Source organism: Sturnira hondurensis, unplaced genomic scaffold, assembly GCF_014824575.4.
Source record: "Sturnira hondurensis isolate 20B ecotype Veracruz unplaced genomic scaffold, ASM1482457v3 Scaffold0004136, whole genome shotgun sequence".
Taxonomy (NCBI): domain Eukaryota; kingdom Metazoa; phylum Chordata; class Mammalia; order Chiroptera; family Phyllostomidae; genus Sturnira; species Sturnira hondurensis.
The window spans coordinates 37,905,865-37,925,545 of NW_028076767.1; the positions used below are offsets into that span (position 1 = coordinate 37,905,865).

At 42.5% G+C, this 19,681-nt stretch overlaps 1 protein-coding gene across 7 annotated transcripts in view; it reads right to left on the reverse strand.

Moving 5' to 3' along the window:
- Positions 1-10,171: 10,171 nt before the first annotated feature.
- The window catches only part of OSBPL6 (oxysterol binding protein like 6), a 197,277-nt gene continuing 187,767 nt past the window's right edge, over positions 10,172-19,681 (reverse strand). For all 7 annotated transcript variants that reach the window (XM_037044372.1, XM_037044374.1, XM_037044373.1 and 4 more), the window contains 6 exons: positions 19,068-19,146; positions 16,594-16,738; positions 14,648-14,792; positions 13,329-13,455; positions 11,533-11,655; positions 10,172-10,504 (listed from right to left, as the gene is read on the reverse strand). In XM_037044372.1, the coding sequence (XP_036900267.1) occupies positions 10,396-10,504; positions 11,533-11,655; positions 13,329-13,455; positions 14,648-14,792; positions 16,594-16,738; positions 19,068-19,146 (728 nt within the window). In that variant the 3' untranslated portion in view covers positions 10,172-10,395. The remainder of the gene's footprint in view (positions 10,505-11,532; positions 11,656-13,328; positions 13,456-14,647; positions 14,793-16,593; positions 16,739-19,067; positions 19,147-19,681) is intronic.

The window sequence follows — 19,681 nt, forward strand, 5'->3', positions numbered from 1 at the left end:
GCACCACAGAGGGATGGCCATGGGAAGAGCCAGCAAGAGGGTGGCCGTCTGAAAGCCATGGCAAGAGGCCTCAGAAGAAACCAAACCCACCAAGGCCTTGATGTCAGACTTCGGCCAGGAACTACGAGAAAATACATTTCTGTCGTTTGAGACACCCAGACTCTGGTGTTTTGTTATGGCAGCCCTAGCAAACTTATACGGGCATATACCCAGAAACAAAATGGCCAGATCACATGGCAATTTAATTTTTAATTTTTTGATTCTATAATAATATGAACCTTGGGCATTCTCACCAGTTCAGCTAAACTGTGGAGAAACATTCTTCTCATGGAACAAAGCTTTAAAAAGTTGAGTATATTCCCTTAAATATCACTAGTTATGCTTGGCCAAATTGTGTTCAGAAAGTGACTTTGAACTCTCGGAGCTGGTACCATAAATCTGAGCATCGCTGACTGAAAGAGCCCTGCTGGGGCACCCCTGCATCCGCCCCCCCCCGCCTCCGGCCACATTCCCAGGTAATCAAGTCTGCGTAGATGCTGCACCTGGTTAGCTGTCTGCACACCCAGGCACCACTTTAGAGTAAGTGTACAAAATCCAAAGGCTGGTGCAGACTATGTTGGTGACACAGCATTGATATTGAAAGGGGCCACTGAGGGCCACTGTTGAACACACATCATTTTAATTTGCTCAGCATTGTGGTGAGATTAATGAAAAGGCTTCCTCTGTTATACTCCTTTACTCTGGATGTAAGTACACAATGACCTTAGAGCATTCACCTGCAGAGACCTCGCCAAATGACTGGTACATTTTGAAGAGAGCATATTATTACATAAATATAAATGTACTTTACAAAGGTTAAAATAAGACAGAACAGAGGAAGGCTTAGTCAGAGAGGATTTAAAATACAATTTTAAAGAAGATGGGAAGCTTAAAAAAGTAACAACCAAAAATTATTGTGAGAGCATATAGAAAATTTTGAGAGGTGCAGTGAAGAATTAAGCATTCGGCTGGGGGAGTCTTTCAGAAGAAAAGTTTAACGTGAAGTGGTTTGATTTTCCTTGAAAGAAAAGTATTCTTATTCTCATATTTCTCTGCCTAAAATTCAATAGGTAATGACCTGAGTTTGAAGGGGGGTTTAAAATACCAAGTAGTCAACACTTGGTTTATTTGGGTAGACTCTAAAAATGGTGGACCATTTCGGGAGTAATTGGAGAACTCTGAACATCACCATTGTTGTTTTTCTTAGAGTACTAATTTTCACTTTTTCCCCTGCAAATTGAGAAAACCCACCAGAGCTATCGTGTCAGGAGAGAACAGCCCCGCCAGCAGGGCCTGTGTGGAGAAGGCAGGCTCGCCCAGGCAAGCAGCGGTTCCCACGGGCCTCGCGGCTGCCAGGCAGGCCCCCACAGTGCCTGGTCAGTACTCAGCCCTCGCCACCGGATGGCTTTCTCCGAGCAGGTGAGAAGAATTGTCACAACTCGATTGTGGTTGTCCCAGTGTGCCATCCACATTTTGTACCCAGGAAGGTAAAACTAAACCAAGACATCACTACCTGCAAACCAGCCATAGTATCATGTAGCTTGGGCTATGTGCACATGTAAGAGGTTAATTCTCTGGCATGATTTTATATAATTATAAATAGAAACTGACTGATGGTGGTGGTGATTATATAATCACAAACTGTGCAAATACAAGTTTCATTGTTACTCATTTTCAATCTGCATTCCAGTTACTCTCTTACATACAGCAAGGGGAGAGTATTCCTTTGGCGTCTCAAGTTATTTTCTCAGTCTTGCTCTTCCTCTCTTCCCCCCACCCCTCTTCCTCCTTCTAGGCTAAGAACCCCTGCCCTGGACACAGAAAAGGGCACAGGAAGAAAGACTCTTCATGGCTCCCTCCCACCCAGTTCGAAGCTTCTCAGTACAGCCCTAGGAACACATCCCCCAGAGGTGAAATTACGAGATCCTCACACCTCCATGACCACCCCATAAACACACCACAGTGCACCAGGCCATTAAATGGTCCACTGGCCTGTGGTTCAATACATTCCAGCAGGATTAAAATAGGGCGATTGTCAGGTTTTTGTTTGTTTGCTTTTAAAAGCATTTTGAGGTTCTAGTATCTCAAAGTTTGGTGTATTGCTTTCTTTGAACCTGCCTCTCAAAACATGTTTTCCACAACCTTTTAATAAAAAATTAGAGACTTAGAGGCCAAGGCTGATAAATTGGCTACTTACAACGCATGTCTTCAGTGAAGACCGAACACAGGACATACTTCCTTATTTTGTCGGGGCTGCTTTCACCGGGGACAAGAGAGCACACATCTCTCAGAAAACCCCGAGTTTCCTGTAGTCTTCATGAACTCCTTAAGCTTCACTCTCACGGTTTAAACAAATGTAAACCCGAAGCCCACTTTCTAACTCTTTTAATGTAAAGTTCAAAATTCAGGAAAAGGTCCTGTGTTCTAGTATGTGATTCGAAAACAGTTTCTACGTAGTTACTACAAAAAAAAAAAAAGAGCTAGAAATGAAGTCAGAATGAAGTCAGCCTCCTTTACAGCCTGCTTGAAGTCTCTTGCTGGAGATAAAAACGTTAATTTTGGGGACAGCCCATCAGAACAAACTGTACACAATAAACAAACCTCTTTATTCAGTTTATTTAAGATTTATTGAGTGTCCTGTGCTTACAAATGGGATACTCTTGCATACAGCATTCACTGAAGAGGCATAATTCTTACTTTGAGGTGACACAGGTACACAATTTCTTTCTGTGTATAATTCTTCTTTTATTAGAAGGAAATTTAACTATAACTGCTTTTCAGTAGAAAGTTGATTGAAATTCTATCCCTAATGTAAAAGTTAATTTTTCTCTCTCAAACGACCATATGCAAACTAACAGCACCCAACTACTGCCTTTGCCTTTACACCTTCAACTTCAGCAGAGCAATTTCACAGAGAAAGTTTTTCAAACAAAAATTTTAAAAATGCATTATTTTCAGGGAAGAAAGTGACCTGGATAAAGAATTGCTTCTCCACCTTGTTAGGAAATCATCAGTCAAGTGATGAAGAATGGGCTTCGCCATGGAATTTCCTTGCAGGCACCCACCAGCTGGGACCCCATCAGCTCATTTGGAAGCCCTTCTCAGAGACATGGACCAGTTCTAAGGAGAAATGGGGCAGGAGATGCTGACCATGGCCTTGAAGAGTAGACTTCAGTTGTCTGGGCTGGTTAGCTTGCCTCCAGGAACACACTGTTATGGTCTTTGGCTTAACACAATCTCACATTTAGGTTTTAGAGTTCTGTGCTCCTTACTCTTCACCTCCATATTAGAGCTGGCATGGAGACAGAAGTTGCAAAGTGAGAAGAAGCCATACATGGCCAAGGGAGTCACAAGTCCTTGGGATCTAATCAGCCTTCTTGTTACTAGACTTTCTTACTGACGACTGAACATCACTATGAGAAAAAACAGACAAAAGGCTGAGGTTGGAGCAGGGACTCTGGTTAAGTGTGTGGTTTGCCCAGGGCACACTCCTGCCTCAAAATTCCCTGGGGCCCAGGGTGCTTCTTAAAATGCAGATTCTTGGCCTACACCCTAGATCTAAGGACTCAGTTTTTGGAGCGAAGTTGAGGAATCCATCTGCCTGTAAACAAACTTCAAAGCCAGTAACTTGGCCCCTGGGACCCATCCACAGGCAGCCAAGGGGCATGATGCTTGCCCTGCTTAGAGATCCTCTTTCTGTTTCTCACATTTCATTCTCCTTTGTTCCTTCTGGCCTCTTCTCTTCATTAGCATTTAATGTCAATCACGATGTATCTGGCAGTCTCTGGAAAGTTTTCTATTTTGGAGGAACAGGGTGCAGGATACAAGGAGTAAGTTTTCAACCTGTACCGCTGCCATGGGCTGGAAGCTCATGGACTCTGGGCACTTGTTTCCATTTCTTTTTCAAAACTAGGTTTAGTAACTTTGTTTCCAGATAGGACATGAGGGCGTAGAGGAGATGGGAAAGCAGCCTTCTCAAGCGCTGTGTTTCGAATGTGACGGAGAAGTGGGGCTTGGGAGGCTAGGAGTAAACAACTCAGTGTAGGTTCCGACCGTCCATCCTCATCGGCTAGATCCTCATCGGCTCCATCCTCATCGGCATGACGTCCTTTCCAGGGCAGCCATTCTGGATCCCCACGCTTTTGTCAGTGATTCTTTCATCACAAACAAGAGAACATTTCCTAGGGCTCCCCCAGTGCTGCCAGCTAGTTGTTTTACCACTATTTTGGACCCCCAAAAGATAGGAATGAATTTGTTCTTACATGGCCATTTTGATATGAAAAGATTTACTGTTTTCTAAGTATTTCAAACTGAAAACTTACTGGGCTATCAGAACTAAAACCTAACATCCTCTTTCCCTTGTAACATGTTACTACTTGATGGTGGGAATTGGGGTGGCAGCCAGGGAGGAGTTTGGAGGCATACATCCCCCCGTTTGCACACAACCTCCTAGAAAAACCCCATATGCAGTAAATACAGGATACGTAGATTTTTAAAAAAAATTATTTATTTATCTTTAGAGGGGAAGGGGAAAGGGAGAGTAATATCAATGTATGGTTGCCCCTCATGTGTCCCCCCGCTGGGAACTGGCCCGCAACCCAGGCATGTGCCCTGACTGGGAATCGAACCGTGATTGTGTGGTTCTCAGGCCTGCACTCAATCCACTGAGCTACACCAGCCAGGGCAAGATACGTAGATTTTTAAAAAGTGAAAAAGTACACCTGAAACCTATGTGATCTTATTAACCAATGTCACTCCAACAAATAGGAAAAAAGTTTAAGTGCGTGATTGCCTCCGGTGGAGGTGGGAGGGGTGCAGGGCAGAGGGGAACTGCATGGGCACAGGCTACCTGGAGGGAATGGACAGTTTGCTACTGCGACTGTGCTGACCGTGTCCAGGGTGTGTACATGTCAGGCTCTCATGCTCAAATTCAGGGATGTCAAGCTTTTGTAATCAGTTACACCTCAATAGAGCTTTTAAAATAAGCTTGAAATGACTAAAAAGGTTTCTAGCCACCACATTATTTCCTAAATAAATAACTGGATGAGCAGATGAGGATAAGGAAAGGGAGTTGGTGCCTAAGATAAAAGAATTAGGGCCCCAGCTGGTGTAGCTCAGTGGACTGAGTGCAGGCCTGCGAACCACATGATCGCGGTTTGATTCCCAGTCTGGGCACAGGCCTGGGTTGTGGGCCAGTTCCCAGCAGAGGACGCACGAGAGGCAACCATACATTGATATTTCTCTCCCTCTCTCCTTGCCTTCCCCTCTAAAGATAAATAAATAAAATCTTTTTAAAAAAATAATTGTTTTGGTATTATTCTCTCCTTAACTGTATTAAGTTGTTACTTATCTCATTAACTAAAAATAAGAAGAGGTAACTCAAAAGAGGATTAGATCCGTTTTCTGAATACTCCATATTCCTCTCTCCTCAATTGCCCTCATTTATATGTACGTAGAAGGAAAGCATGATTACAAAATTTGCAAAATATATACTTTCTTGTTCCCCCCCCCCCCAAATCTGGAGTTACCAGTAAATTAATCTGCAGTTATGGACAATTTGTAACCTGTGAACATCTAACAATGTTCCACAGGTGGCTGAATGCAGTGGTTCCGATACTGATATATCGCCGTAAAACTGTGCATAGTTACTGCACGTATTACAGATGCTGCATGGCACGGTGCAAAACGATAGACACATGTGTCCCTGCCGCTCCTGGAGTCAGGACCAGGGGAAAGGAGAAAATCAACCAGTTCAGGAAGTTGTTTGGAAAACGGAAGGATGCATTTGACGGACAGGCAGCTGCCACCTGTAAGCTGCCTTAACGAAGGGAGCTTTTTCATCACTTGTTTAAGATATTAGGCGTTCTAGTTCATTATAGCAATTTTTAAGAAATTCATTCTTCTTTACATCTTATTTTGGAAGAATTAAAATTAACCCTTGCTTAAACAACAGAAAAAATTGCAACAAGGTCTTAAAATTCAGTCCAAATGTATGTTCTTACAATAAGGTATTAAAGTCAGGTTTAAGAGAGTAATTCATACAGTATACAGTTCAAATATATCAATTTTACCAAAAACTTAAATTAAAATATAGAGGATTTAAGTCTGATAAGCAGTATTCTAAATGACTGGAAAGCTTTTTGAAACAAATACCAAAAACAAACAAAAAAAGAACCCTAAAACGAAACACTTTAAGCTTAGCTCCAATGACACCTTTTTCCATATTTCCCCAAAAAGAACATTTCCAGGGCACAAAATAGATTCATAATTGTTTAATTAGATACATTTTACATATCCTGAACATAATGACTCCCATAGAAATATTTTGTACACAAACTTTTTATTTACTGTGCCACATTCGTGATAGACCAACTTCAGCCAAGTGCAAACATTTTCACGCCCCTGGTGTGTGAGGAGCTCTGCTCCCGTGAGCACGTCATTATTTAGGATGACAGAGAACAAGGGGGACAAGATGTGCAATTAAAGTCCACAAGGTGATGCCCAAAATGTACACTAGATTAATTCAAAACTTCTCCAGCCGCAGGTGGAGTAACCAGAACTAAGCCAAACCAGTTTTACCAGGTTCCTCTCTAACCCACCTCCCCAGCACTCCCGGAGTCGTGGAAAGTCAGGGGCCAGAATGATGAAGAACAAAGGCTTCGAAAACTGACAACTTGGCATCTCTTGTATTGAAAAATCTCTTGGTTTCTCTTATTTAGAAAATACATTTGGTAGTTTTTATGCCATGTGTAATAGGTATGTAATATTAAAAGGTATCTCAAATGAGGTTTACTTTTACAATTGCCTGGAAATGAGGAGGTATTTTGAAGTAATTGATGAAAAATAACAACTTAATTTTAAAAAACAATAAAATAACAGCAAAATTTGAGGGTAAATTGTACCCTGGGTGGCAGCACATGGAAGCAAAATAATTAGTGTCTACTATGCATGTGGTATGAGCCATCGATCTGTCCAGGCCAGCCACACCCACAGGACAATTGTCACTTACTGCTTAAGGAGTTTATGAATAAATCATGGGGGAGGTATAAAGATTTACTAAGTCCTCTTCTACTCTAGATTGTTTTAGGGGAAAACAACCAAGGAAAGTGCCCTTGCAATGAGACTTATGTAAAATTCTAAAAAATAAATCAGGTTTTCTCAAGAGTGATCTAATACTTATTCTATCCTTTTACTGTTCAAATCAGTCTCAAAAGCTCCAAATTTCTACAGATGAAAATTCCAAACAGAGTAAGTCTCATAATTCTATAACCACCATGTCAATCAAAAAAAAAGCAGCAGAGAGAAAGGAGCTTCTACCCTTTGCAGCAGCATGGATGGAACTGGAAAGCATTATGCTGAGTGAAATAAGCGAGGCGGTGAAAGACAAATACCATATGATCTCACCTTTAACAGGAACCTAAACAACAAAACAAACAAGCAAGCAAAATATAACCAAAGACACTGATATAGAGAACAGGCTGACAGGGACCAGAGGGGAGAGGGGAGGGAATTTCAGGGGAGGAGGGGAAGGGTTTACAGGAACAAGTATAAAGGACACATGGACAAAAAACTAGAGGAGGTGGAAATGGAAGGGAGGTGAGGAGGGATGGGTGGGTGAGCTTGGATGGGAGTAAAAGATAGAAAACTGTACTTGAACAACAATTAAATAAAAAATTTAAAAAAGAGAAAAACATAAGTGAAATGGAGGAATGAAGCCACAACATTGAGTCTGTGATGTGGAGACCTGTGAATCTGGTATCATTGGAGCGCATGCACTATCTAAAGTTTAACTGGCCACTTGAATTGGAAGTCTAGTCAAGAAGTCTGAATCTTAAAAGAGATCTTAAGTCTGGGATATTATAAAGTGTCATTTTAATTCATTTTGATCTCCTCATTCTCATCTTAAAATCCTAAGCAGAGTTTCAGGTGAGCGCTGACCAATATTCACTTACCTACTTCACTGCTTGAAGTCATTATCTAGTAAAAGTCTGCTCCACTAGTCATTCTTTTTCTCAATTACAGTCCAAACAGTAGGTGTTTCCTGAGGGTTCCTGGGTCCTCTCCCAGCTGCCTGATTGATAGGTTCATTGGTTACCAACGCCTCGCTTTCCTATTTATCTACCCAGAATACCTCTACTTTGCAAAATGTTTTTCTTATCTTTTGGTGAAATATTTTGAGACTGTTCAGGGACGTGTTAGTAAGTAGAAACCAGCACCACTTTAAATGGTTTATCAGTTGGGGGAGAAGAGAATTTTATGAGGGAGTTAACAGAATTCCAATGCAAAGAAAAGAGAGTCAAGATGAATGAGCAGAAAAGTAAAGGGAAAAATTTTACTACCACAGGGCGAGCCACCTATAGATTTAAAATGGGAATTAAGAGGCATCAAGAAGCCCTGGCTGGTGTAGCTCAGTGGATTGAGCGCAGGCCCGCAAACCAGAGTATCGTGGTTCGATTCCCAGTCAGGGCACATGCCTGGGTTGCAGGCCAGTTCCCAGCAGGGGATGCATGAGAGGCAACCATACATTGATATCTCTCTCCCTCTCTCCTTCCCTTCCCCTCTAAAGATAATAAAAAAATCTTTAAAAAAAAAAGGCATCAAGAAACCTAGACAGGGCGTTGCTTCGATGGAACATGCAGCTCTGGCAATGAAGTACTTGAGAATGACATTTCATCCTGAACTGATGCACACTGCATGCAGAACGCGGCACCCTGGATCAAAGGAGGGACGAGTTTTAGGATAGCTAAGATTTTGGCTCCACCCAGTAGAGACTTCAGTTTGCCTTATGCTCTCAGGAGTGGTGTAGATTTGATAGATTAGCCATTATTAGGAAAGCTTTGCTGAGAAATAACACTGAAGTCAACACCTCCTAACAAAATGTTAAATGTTAGTAACCTCATTATCAGAGTTTAAAATGACACTTCAAACCTCATGGCAAGGATCTAGAATAAAAACCTAACTAAGAATAAAATGTATGTAATTTTATAATTCACCTCTGGAGAGATTTCTTTAACATACAATTACTTGGGTAGTTGCCTAGGTGCAGATATTCAGGAATACCAACGCAGCACCTACAGAGGTCTCTGTGTGTATTGGAGGGAAAAACAAACCTGAAGTACATGAAACGCATTTCTGCCCCCCTCCCCGACTTTCTGTTGGAATGCACAGACTTCTTATTTAAGTTTCACATCTTTGCCAACAGCAAGGTATATACCTAATATATGATCATGTATCGTGACAGAATCACTTGATGAAAATGTAAAATATGATTTTGCATAGAACTCACTTAAGCAATGCAAATAAGCTGCTAGCTACTAGCATTCTTGCTTCTGGTGCCAGTGGGTTGGGCAGAGGACAGTAACGAGTATTACATTGTGCTTCACTCAAGAACAGTTACGTTTACAGTGCTCCTGAGCCCACCCAGAAAGCCCATCAGCTCTCCGTTATTTCCTTCCAAGGTTTTAACACTGACGCCAAGTGTTCATATCAAATACAGATACTGACAAACACTAGGGCACACGGTGAGGTTAGGAGGAAGAGGGATGGTTTATTGTCTGGACGAAGGACAGGAACTGGACAAGCAATGTGGATACAGAAATCTACCCAGCACACTGTTTCTTCCTTGCCCTTCAGACATATGATACAGTGACCGAAGTGTCAAAGGAAAGCACACTCTGCTTTTTCCATCCATTTAAGTTAGACTCCTAACTGATCTGATCCCACTAAGTGAACCATGCCATGATTCAAAAGATCTGTCCTTCACATAAACCTATGAGCACACATTTAAAAAACAATTTATTGTACATCTTTGCATTTTTTAAGGCATGAACAATGGCGGGCGGGCGGAACAGGCTCTGAGAAGCATCACGTCTTCACGGACAAGGCCAGCACGAGCACTCCACATCCAATGGGCACACTCGGATCCGAGCTGACCGGATGCCGTGACCCAGGGGCTCCGATGATGAGGGGATGGCGCCTCCGGCAAAAGGACCCGACGCATGGTTTGTGTCACATTGCTTTCAACTCTCTGGATCAACTTCGAGCACCAGTTACGGCTTGTTTTTCTTCATAAACTTGTCAGATTTTGGATTTTATATTCTGCTCCTTTAATTCCACTTTTCGAGGAGGGTGATTTTTTTTTTTTAAGGAATATGGTTGCAGCAAAACAGAAAGGATCCAAAAGTGGCCAGGGGCTTTGTCTAATGCACTTCTGAACGTCATTATAAAGATGAATAGAAAAGCAAACGGTCGGTGTTCAGTCGACCCAGAAACCACGCGGAGCTCTAAGAAACATAATTGTGCATAGTTACTTATTCATTCAGAGCGGGATATGTTGGCTAGCTCTACACTCCCAGGTTACCAAAGAACGGGGCTGTCTACTTTGCTAAACCCAGGGTCCTTTCGTAGCTCCCAGTAGGTGTCATTAGAAACCCAGGCTTCTCTTTGATTGGCATCAATCACTTTTCTGTGAAAATAGAAAAATCAACATTAGACACAAGTTGCGCCGAGGTGACCTGATTGCTGGACCCTCTCTGGGAGACAAGACATGGAAGCAGCCCTTTGTAAGCCATGTGGTGCCCTCTCTGTTTATTGGTGACTTGACTATTTTTGACCAGAAATGAAATCATTTTTGTCGTTAAACATTTGATATGGAAGAGGGTACAGGGTCATGAGGAGAGGGGCCAAGGACAAGAAAAAAAACCACCTTCAGGTACAGCTGGAAAGTGCAGTGCCTCAAAGTGTGTACGAGGAGCTTCTGCACTGTAACAAGGAGCTCCAGGCCCACACTCATGGTCTCTGCCTCACTTTGGGGGAAGTATGCACTGAGGGGCTCTAAGGGTCTCTGCAGGGCTGTGGCCAAGGGCACACTTTTGATATTGAAAGGGTGGCGCTGCATTCCTACCCAGGGCAGCCATGCAACAGCAGCTGTGCTGGAGGCAAGGTTATTCTGAGCTGATCTGTCCTGGCTCTGGAAGCTGTGGTTTAACCCGTGTGATGTACACACAACCCCGCACACAGTCCTAGAATAGGCCCCCACTGCCTCACCCCACAGGGACCAAATGTGCATGGACACAAGCTCCAGGTGCCAGAGATAAAATTAAAGACTAACGAAGCCAGGATGACCCGGTGGGCAGAGGGCTCCCATCCCATCTTTGGTCGGGGAGTGGGAACAAGACTCCCTCATTTGGAAGGCTGGGGAGGAAGGACACAGAGTGTTCTGGGTTTAAGACCCTTACTCCTTTCTGCTGCTCAGGAAAAGAAAAGAGCTGGTAAGAAAAATTGATTTTTATGCCTACAAGAACTTTTCACAAGTGCAGAATCTGATTCAATATTTTCAACGCCAAAACCATTCACTGAAATCCATTTAATTTTCCCACCTTTTCATTCCCTGGATGCTAAACTGTCCCTCATTTTCTTTCTAGCTGGAGTTGCTCATTGCTTGTGGCAATCATTTGCAAAACAGGAACTTGCTATGGGAATGAACTGACTCACTTAAAAAATCTTGGTATATGTTCAAGGTTGTTCTCTTCCATGTACCGTCTTCGAGACCTCTGGAGTTCCTCCACTCTCTGCTTCTCTGCCGCTGCAGCTTCCAGATTTCCTTCTTCCAGAAATCTAGGCAGAAAGCAGTCAATCTTTTGACATACCATCCTCTTTTCTGATTAAAAATGATTTTATTTATATAAGATTCCATTCTGGTTGCTGTGAATAGTGTAGTAAACAGTAACACGCGGAGAAAACTCCACACCAGGACACACCACCCCTGCATGCCATCAGGAACACTTTTGTGTATGTGAACTGAATCAATGGTAACACATGGAAACACAATGGTAGAAGTGCAAGGTGAGTGCTTTGGCCTGGATGACCTCTTTCCTTCCTGCAATAATTTATTTCTATCACCATTTATTCCCCCATATCCTCTTCCACCCGCACCCACACCCTCCCCCCGCTGTGTACTGTCTAGGGCTCTACAAATGGACATCCTGAGGATGACCGGAGTCCGGGATTAGTAGAACGTGAAGTCCCAGGCTGTGCTCCTTGTCCATCTGATCAAAAAGCACCTGCTAAGGGCCACAGAACGGAGGATGGTAACCGGCTGTTCTCCGTTTTCTTTTAGAACAGATTGAGAGGGAAGGCGTTTTCTTGTTTTATTGGAGAGAGAAAAATTGATTTTAAAAGAGTTAACAGTTGGAGAAAACTACAAAGGCCACAGAAGGGAAATGAAGGGTAAATGAAATTCAGAAAGAAAATATGGAAGTAGGATTGAGAAAGAAAAAGCAGACCCAATGGTGTCTTGCAAATATTTCAATTTCAAAATGAGGGCAGAGCACAGGGGTACAACCTGATGCACACGGTACAGGAAGCCTATTGATACACATGACTGTTCAGAAAGTGAGGCAGCGTGTTCTAGAGAGAGAAGGGATCTAAAGGAGCTGGACAGCAGAATGCTCAACCCTGGAACATTCTGGCAGGGGACGGGAAAAGCCACGAACACACTGGAAACAGGAAAAGATCTTGCACGGAATTTGTATGACATATAAAGGTTTTGGAAAAAGTAAAATTAATTCTGTAGGAATGAGCAACACAAGTACAGTCTACAGCCATACCACCCTGAACGTGCCTGATCTCGTCTGATCTCAGAAGCTAAGCAGGGTCGGGCCTGGTTAATACTTGAATGGGAGACAAGTACAGAGCTCCATTAAAATAATAAAAAGTAAGAACCCGAAGGTATTAAGGGCACTGTATTCTGAGCACACCCCACAGCCTGTGGGACCCACACCATGGGGCAAACCCCAGTCTTTAACTAAAAGCATTCCTATAATAAGTCACTGTCCCTGTGACTTATTATATCTTATTCTCCAGTTCAAACGGTATTCCATGCTTCAGAGTGATAGAATTAAGCAAACACAAACACTGGGTGAGGAGTGATTCTGTAATTAGTCGAGATAGCATTCATGAATTTGCAGACCTTTGGTAAGTTTAGGGGTCAGGGGAAATTTAAAAAAAAATCTGTGTCATCTTCTGTTGGAAAATTTTTTGTTGAGCTAATCCCCTGTTCTAACCACCCTATGACAAAACTGTTTTACCCAGGGTAGAAAACAAATGTTTCTGAGTAAATAAAAGAATGGATGTGTGATTCAATAAACATAAATAAATACATATACATAAACCCATAAATAAATAAATAAATAAACAAATAAATAAATGTAGTGAAAATGAGTCTCGATGACATGTGTAGTGTCCACGACCCAGTGTCCACTTCACATGCCACCCACCGCTATGCTCACCTCTGATCTGGCCGGAACCGGGCGTCTGTCAGTGGGAGGAGATCTTTCAGTACAGGATCCAACTCGTTGAGCTCAATGGCAAACCTTGTGAAGCCATAGTAGAGCTCATAGTTGGTTGGCAAGGAACCTGGAATGAGGCCAGCAAGCTACCGTGAGAGGCAAAGAGGTTTCAAACATTTGCAGAAACTGACTTAACCCTGGTGTTTAATGAATGCCCAGACTATCAGCAAATTTGTAGTCGTAAACATTAGATGATATTTTTTTTCAATTGATTTAAATTGTTTTTATTTTGCTAGGTGGGAGGCTTTAGGCTGATGATCAGAACTGAGAGACTCATGTATTTAACACAATCTAGCCTTTAAAACAAAGTTTTGTATATAGAGCGGTCTTCGCTGGCTAAACTACACTATCATCTTTCTCTTAAATATTCAGTTAGGTAGGCAAATGCCAGGGTGATTAGCTATGAACATTAAGATTTCACCAGAAGCACTTCACTTCCTTTTGGAATAGAAAAAGATACAGATCTAAATTAATATTTATTGACCCTTTTAAACTAAACTCAAAGGCAGAAACTTTGCATACTTTGCTCTTTAATATATTTCAAGCTCCCACAGCAAAGCCCGACGCACAGCTAGTCCTCAATAAATACCTGCAGAATGAACTAACCACTGGACTAGTTGGAAACTCAAATGCACACTGAGGTCCCTTAAGAAACTAACAACTAATTTTAAAGTTAGGGCTTAACTGACAAAATTCCAATGAAAATAAATGGCATATGGAGACTTGTTTTCTTTATACTTGACATTCAATTACATGCTAGTGTATCTCCAGAATTTCCTTGATGCGTTTTAGAAAATGTCGACATATTACACCTTTTTGGTGTTCAAGTGAAGAGATCAGTTAACTATGATAAGTTGTTGAATTTGTGGATTATAGATGTTTACAGGCTTCCCTTTGTTTTGTTAACACACAATAAATAACACGAGTAAGGTTCTGAGTTTGCGTATTTCAATTAACTACACTCTTTGGTAATTATACTTAGCTTTGGAAATGTAGGCACTGAAATGCAGGCATTTGGAGTGATTTTTACATGAATCCCAGTGGTTAGATTGGACTTGAACTTTATAACTTATTATGAAATATTGGGGCAATAATTTACATGTCAAGTATACACACAATGACAACTGCCTTAGCATCTGGGTTGTCCATCTCACCACGGAAGACACCACAAGGCGGACCACCCGGGATGACCTGACACTCCCTCCCCGTCGGTCCACGCATGGGGGCCTCCTGAGGCAAGACGCTGAGGCGGGTCTCACCTGGTCTCCAGATGCACTTTGCGGAGGGGGCCACGCCGCAGTAGAGTCCTTCGTGCCACTTCCCGAACAGCCGGTGCACTGCCTTCCCCTCCTGATCCATCACAACGCCCTGGACTTCATTCACATTAGAATTCCAGTAATTCACCTGGAAAAACCGAACCCCAGTTAAATCACCCGGTCTCTTAAAGAACACCAAACCCTAGAATCTCCACATGGAAAACTTTCTTACGAAGTTTCTTATTTGAACCATTTCCCAAACTCTATCTCATAATGCTTTGCGTGGAAGGGCGGCTTTCTTAACTTTTAAGAAATGAGCTCTATCCCATGGGATCGCAAGGTGGCATGACACAGAAAGTCTTCCTTTCTATCCCAACCGAAAATTAGTTTATAGGTCAGTAATTTCTTCCTTAGATCCTTCTATCTTGAATTTTCCTTTTGCTCATGGATTTTTAATAATTTTCAGCAGGCAGTGCTACGGAAGTAGTTTGTGAAAAACGTTTTACAGTCTCTGTAAATGGCTACATTTTATCACGAGGACCCTGCCCTGCCTTCTTCCAGTCACACTCTTCACCCAAATGTGAGAAGCCTGTGGGAATCTGCCCAACTGGATCCCAGGGCCCCCATCCTAGACCAGGCCCCAAGTATGCAGGGCCCACAGTGTTTTGTCCAGGTGGCTCTAAGCTTATTCCATGGCCTGCACAAGCCATTTCTTTGGATTCATTCATAGACAGGCAGGCCACCCACCAGTGTGGGAACCTTTAGGCCTGACGTGGCTTTTTGAGGGGGTGGGGGCAGAGCTTGACAGTGGGGCTGGACTTGGTCCGGGTACGTGAGGCCCCTTGCAGGGCAGGACAGAGCTGTAGGTGGGCAGCCAGCGGGGAAGATGCAGGGCCAGGGCGGGCTCTCCTGTACTGCCCGGGTTCCAGCCCAAGTTCTGGAGTGTCCGATCTGGCCTCACAGGGTTTGATACAAAAGGTATGTATTTGTCAAGGTAAAAAAAAAATAGGAACTTTGGATTCTTGCTCCAAGTTCTGCATCTATCAGGGGCAGACCTGAGTCCAAGTTTCTCACAGCCTACAAAACTAAACGCATACATTCGCCATCATCACTCAGAGCAAGTAATGATCCTGGCTCTTCAGTTCTGAGCCACCTAATGAATCTATTTTTTTAAAGAAGGGAAAAAAGAAAAACATTTTCAGCTAAAATAGATCCGTTCAATTAAAATGAACACGACCAAGAGAGGAAATTTTGAGTATTAAGATTCTAATATTTGAGTATTATGGTACCTGTTCCTAGCACATTAGAATGAGACCAGCAGTAGAGGAGGTGGAGAGGGCGGGTAGGGTTCCTGGGCCACGAACTCTGCGACACCCTACACACACACACACACACGGGAAAACAGGGCTCTGTAGGCACGTCTCTCCCAGACATCTCTTCTTGTGGGTAAAGGTAATGTTTTTTTCTTGAACTAATTTGGATTGTAATAGTGGCAGAGTTGGGTAGGCTAGTAGTGACTGGACGCCATCATTTACATGCATCCTCAGAAAGAGACAATTGCATCATGAGGTCCCTAAAATAGATCACTCAAATTATGTTCTAATCAAGCAGGAATAGACAGAGAAATGTGAACAAGACCTGCCACAGGCAAGAAGTGTTTTCTGGAATTTCACTTAATGAACTACTGATGGGTTGCTTAAAAATTTTTTTGAGAAGAATTCTTTTTTTTTTCTGTTTTGAGATGGTGCCTTTCTTGACTTCCACATATTCAGAAGTCTGTAGGTCTTGAGTAACGTCATCACGTTGGTCTGCCTTCCTGTCTAACATGCTCCTATGTGTCAGGAATTCGGGATAGACTTACTTGAGGCTGTTTAAGGTAACTGTTTTATTTCCTCCTCAGAGGAAGCATATTATGTTACTTTTTCTTTACTATTGTAGATATTACTTACCTTGACAAATGTGAGTTTGCAAATGCAAACACTGCTTTTGGTATTTCTAATGGTTACTTCTCCATAATGCTCTATCCACCTCCTTCCACTGAGAATGTTGTGTATGCACGTGGTGACTTTATTCCACACGTAGCAATCTCCATGCCTGGGGAAAACACAACGCCGGTTAGAAACAGTGAAAGTCACACACATATATTGCTATTTCCACTAAAGAAAGTGTTCTTTGGCCAAAGCTTCCTTTTCCTTCATTCCCCTCTCATTTCTTTGTTGAAAGTTTCTACGGGCTCAAGGACATTTATGACATCATTCAGTAATTTAAGGGAGAAGTCAGTGCTTTTTATGGGCTAGGTGCTAAAGCTACGAAGTTGAACAGGGCTTATTTCTTGCTCTCTTGGAGCTAATAGTATGATAGGGGTTGACGGACTTGGCAACAAATACTTACACTAAGATAGAATGAGGGAGCACCATGGGAACACGGAAGCGGAAGGGGGTCCTGCCTGCAGTGCGGGTTGAGTGCCATGAAAGACCTGCTAGAGGAGGGCCAGGAGAAGCACCAGAAGCCAAGAGAGAAGGGAGCACCTGGGGACCTGGGAGTGGTGTGCTCCAGGTGTGTGGGTGTGGCAGGACGCAAGGCGGAAAGGTGTGAGGGGGCAGAGCAGGGAAGCCCTGGAGACACACCAGTGCATCTGGGTTCACCCTGCAGGCGGGGGGCCTTTGTGGAAGGATTCCAGGGAACAGAGAGGCAGATGCCGCATGTGTTTAAGAAAAATTATTCTGAGGACATTGTTTCATTTTCTTCTCCTTTTAAAAAACCCTCATCCAAGGACTTTTTTTTTTAATTGCTTTTAGAGAAAGAGGAAGAAAGAGTGAGAAGCATCCATTGGTTGCCTCCCTGTATGCACCTGGACCAAGGATCAAACCTGCAACCTAGGGGTGTGCCCTGACTGGGAATCGAGCCCACAGCCTTTCCGTTACAGGACAATGCTCCAACTGAGTTTCACTAGGTCATGAATAATTCTTTGGGAAAAGACTGACATGTGTAACTAAGGCAGTACATATTCAATGCAAACTCCGGGGAGTGAGGTTACAGAATTTCTGCCAAGCAATAAGATGGCACACCTTTAAATCACATTTACATGTTATGTCTACTTTCAAATAAAATGTTACTTCAAAATAAAAAAATGCTTCTAAATTTCTAAAATGATTATGAATTTGTATGATGTAGGCACAATAGATACCACGGGGAAAATTCTTTCTTCCTTATGAGTCTGCAAATATTTATTTATTTTTTAAAAAGATTTTATTTATTTATCTTTAGAGGGGAAGGGAAGGAGAGAAATATCAATGTATGGTTGCTTCTCATGAGTCCCCTGCTGGGAACTGGCCTGCGACCCAGGCATGTGCCCTGACTGGGAATCGAACCGCGATCGTGTGGTTCGCAGGCCTGCGCTCAATCCACTGAGCTACACCAGCCAGGGCTGAGTCTGCAAATATCGAAAGTTTATTTTGTGGTTCTGGGAATTCCTCTCCCTCCCCACCTTCTTCCATATCCAATCCACCAGCAAATCCTGTCATTCAAATAGACAAAAACCAAACCAGACCAAACCAACCAAAGGAAGACAGAAACGAAACCAATCAAGCCTTTGGCCTCAATTAATTTGAAAACAGCCATAACTTCGAAATTGAAAATAGTCCATGGATCTAAGATTAACTCAAAGTAAAATTACAAATTATATAGAAAAAATAGGTTAAAAAAATCTTTCATATAAAATGCAAACTGACACGGTGACTGGGACAGGTAGGCAGCTGGTGTTGACTGATGAATGGAGGATGTGAACAGATAAATAGTAAGTGCTAATACATATGCTAAAGTTCTCATTTGCTTTTGTGGGGGAACATTCTCATCACCTTCGTAAAGTTGACTGGGAAACAGGCCCTCAGTATCTCCTACCAGGGGTGTCCAACCCATGGCCTGCAGGCCGCAGGCAGCCCAGGATGGCCATGAATGAGGCCCAACACAGCATTGTAAATATACTTAAAACCCTATTTTTGCTCATCAGTTTTCATTAGTGTTTGTGCATTTAATGTGTGGCCCAAGACAATTCTCCTTCTTCTAGTGTGGCCCACAGACACCAGGTTGGAAAAAGGTTGGACACCCCTGTTAGGGTTTCAAATGCCCATTTCTGATTTTATTTATTTATTTATTTATTTATTTATTTATTTATTTATAAAGATTTTATTTATTTATCTTTAGAGGGGAAGGGAAGGAGAGAAGGAGAGAAATATCAACGTATGGTTGCCTCTTGTGCATCCCCTGCTGGGAACTGGCCTGCAACCCAGGCATATGTTGGGAATCAAACTGCAATCCTTTGGTTCTCAGGCCTGCACTCAATCCACTGAGCTACACCAGCCAAGGCCCATTTCTGACTTTGAAAAGCAGTTAAGAGACCAAAAGGATGAAGAGAGAAACCTACTTCGGAAGCATGACATTCAGTGTTCCCACAGGCAGGATTTCCATCGACTTCCCCCAGAACTTGTTTTTCCATCTGATATCTAAATGGTACAGACAGTGGATAAGAAACATGCACACCATAGCTAGTGATTTGTTCTGTAAAAACTAACATTTACATTACACTTCACATTTGACAAAGAACTTTGTCAGTACAACTGATTCTACATTGTTGATTTAACACGGCAGGTTCCTGAGCATGGCCAAAAGTGATAAGATAAACCATGAACCAAAAAAAGCTACTACCTGTATGTCCGCATAGCACAGGTTGTTGTCAACTAATAAGACTGGAAAGGAGCTGGGAATAACATGTGTGCACGTGGCACACACACACCAGGGTGGGCAAAAGTAGGCTTATGGCTGTGAGTACGCAAAACACAGTTTATTCTTGCATTATTGATTTATATTATTTGTCTTCTTCTTCTTGTTACTATTTCATAGCCTTGCTTATGATTTACCTTTTAGGTAATGATGGTTGGTAATTTAACCTACGTTTGCCAACCCCTGTATACTGTACTATGCTTTAATGTCTAGGTAATGTTACAAATTTTAGCTAGATGGTGAAAATGGCTTTTATAT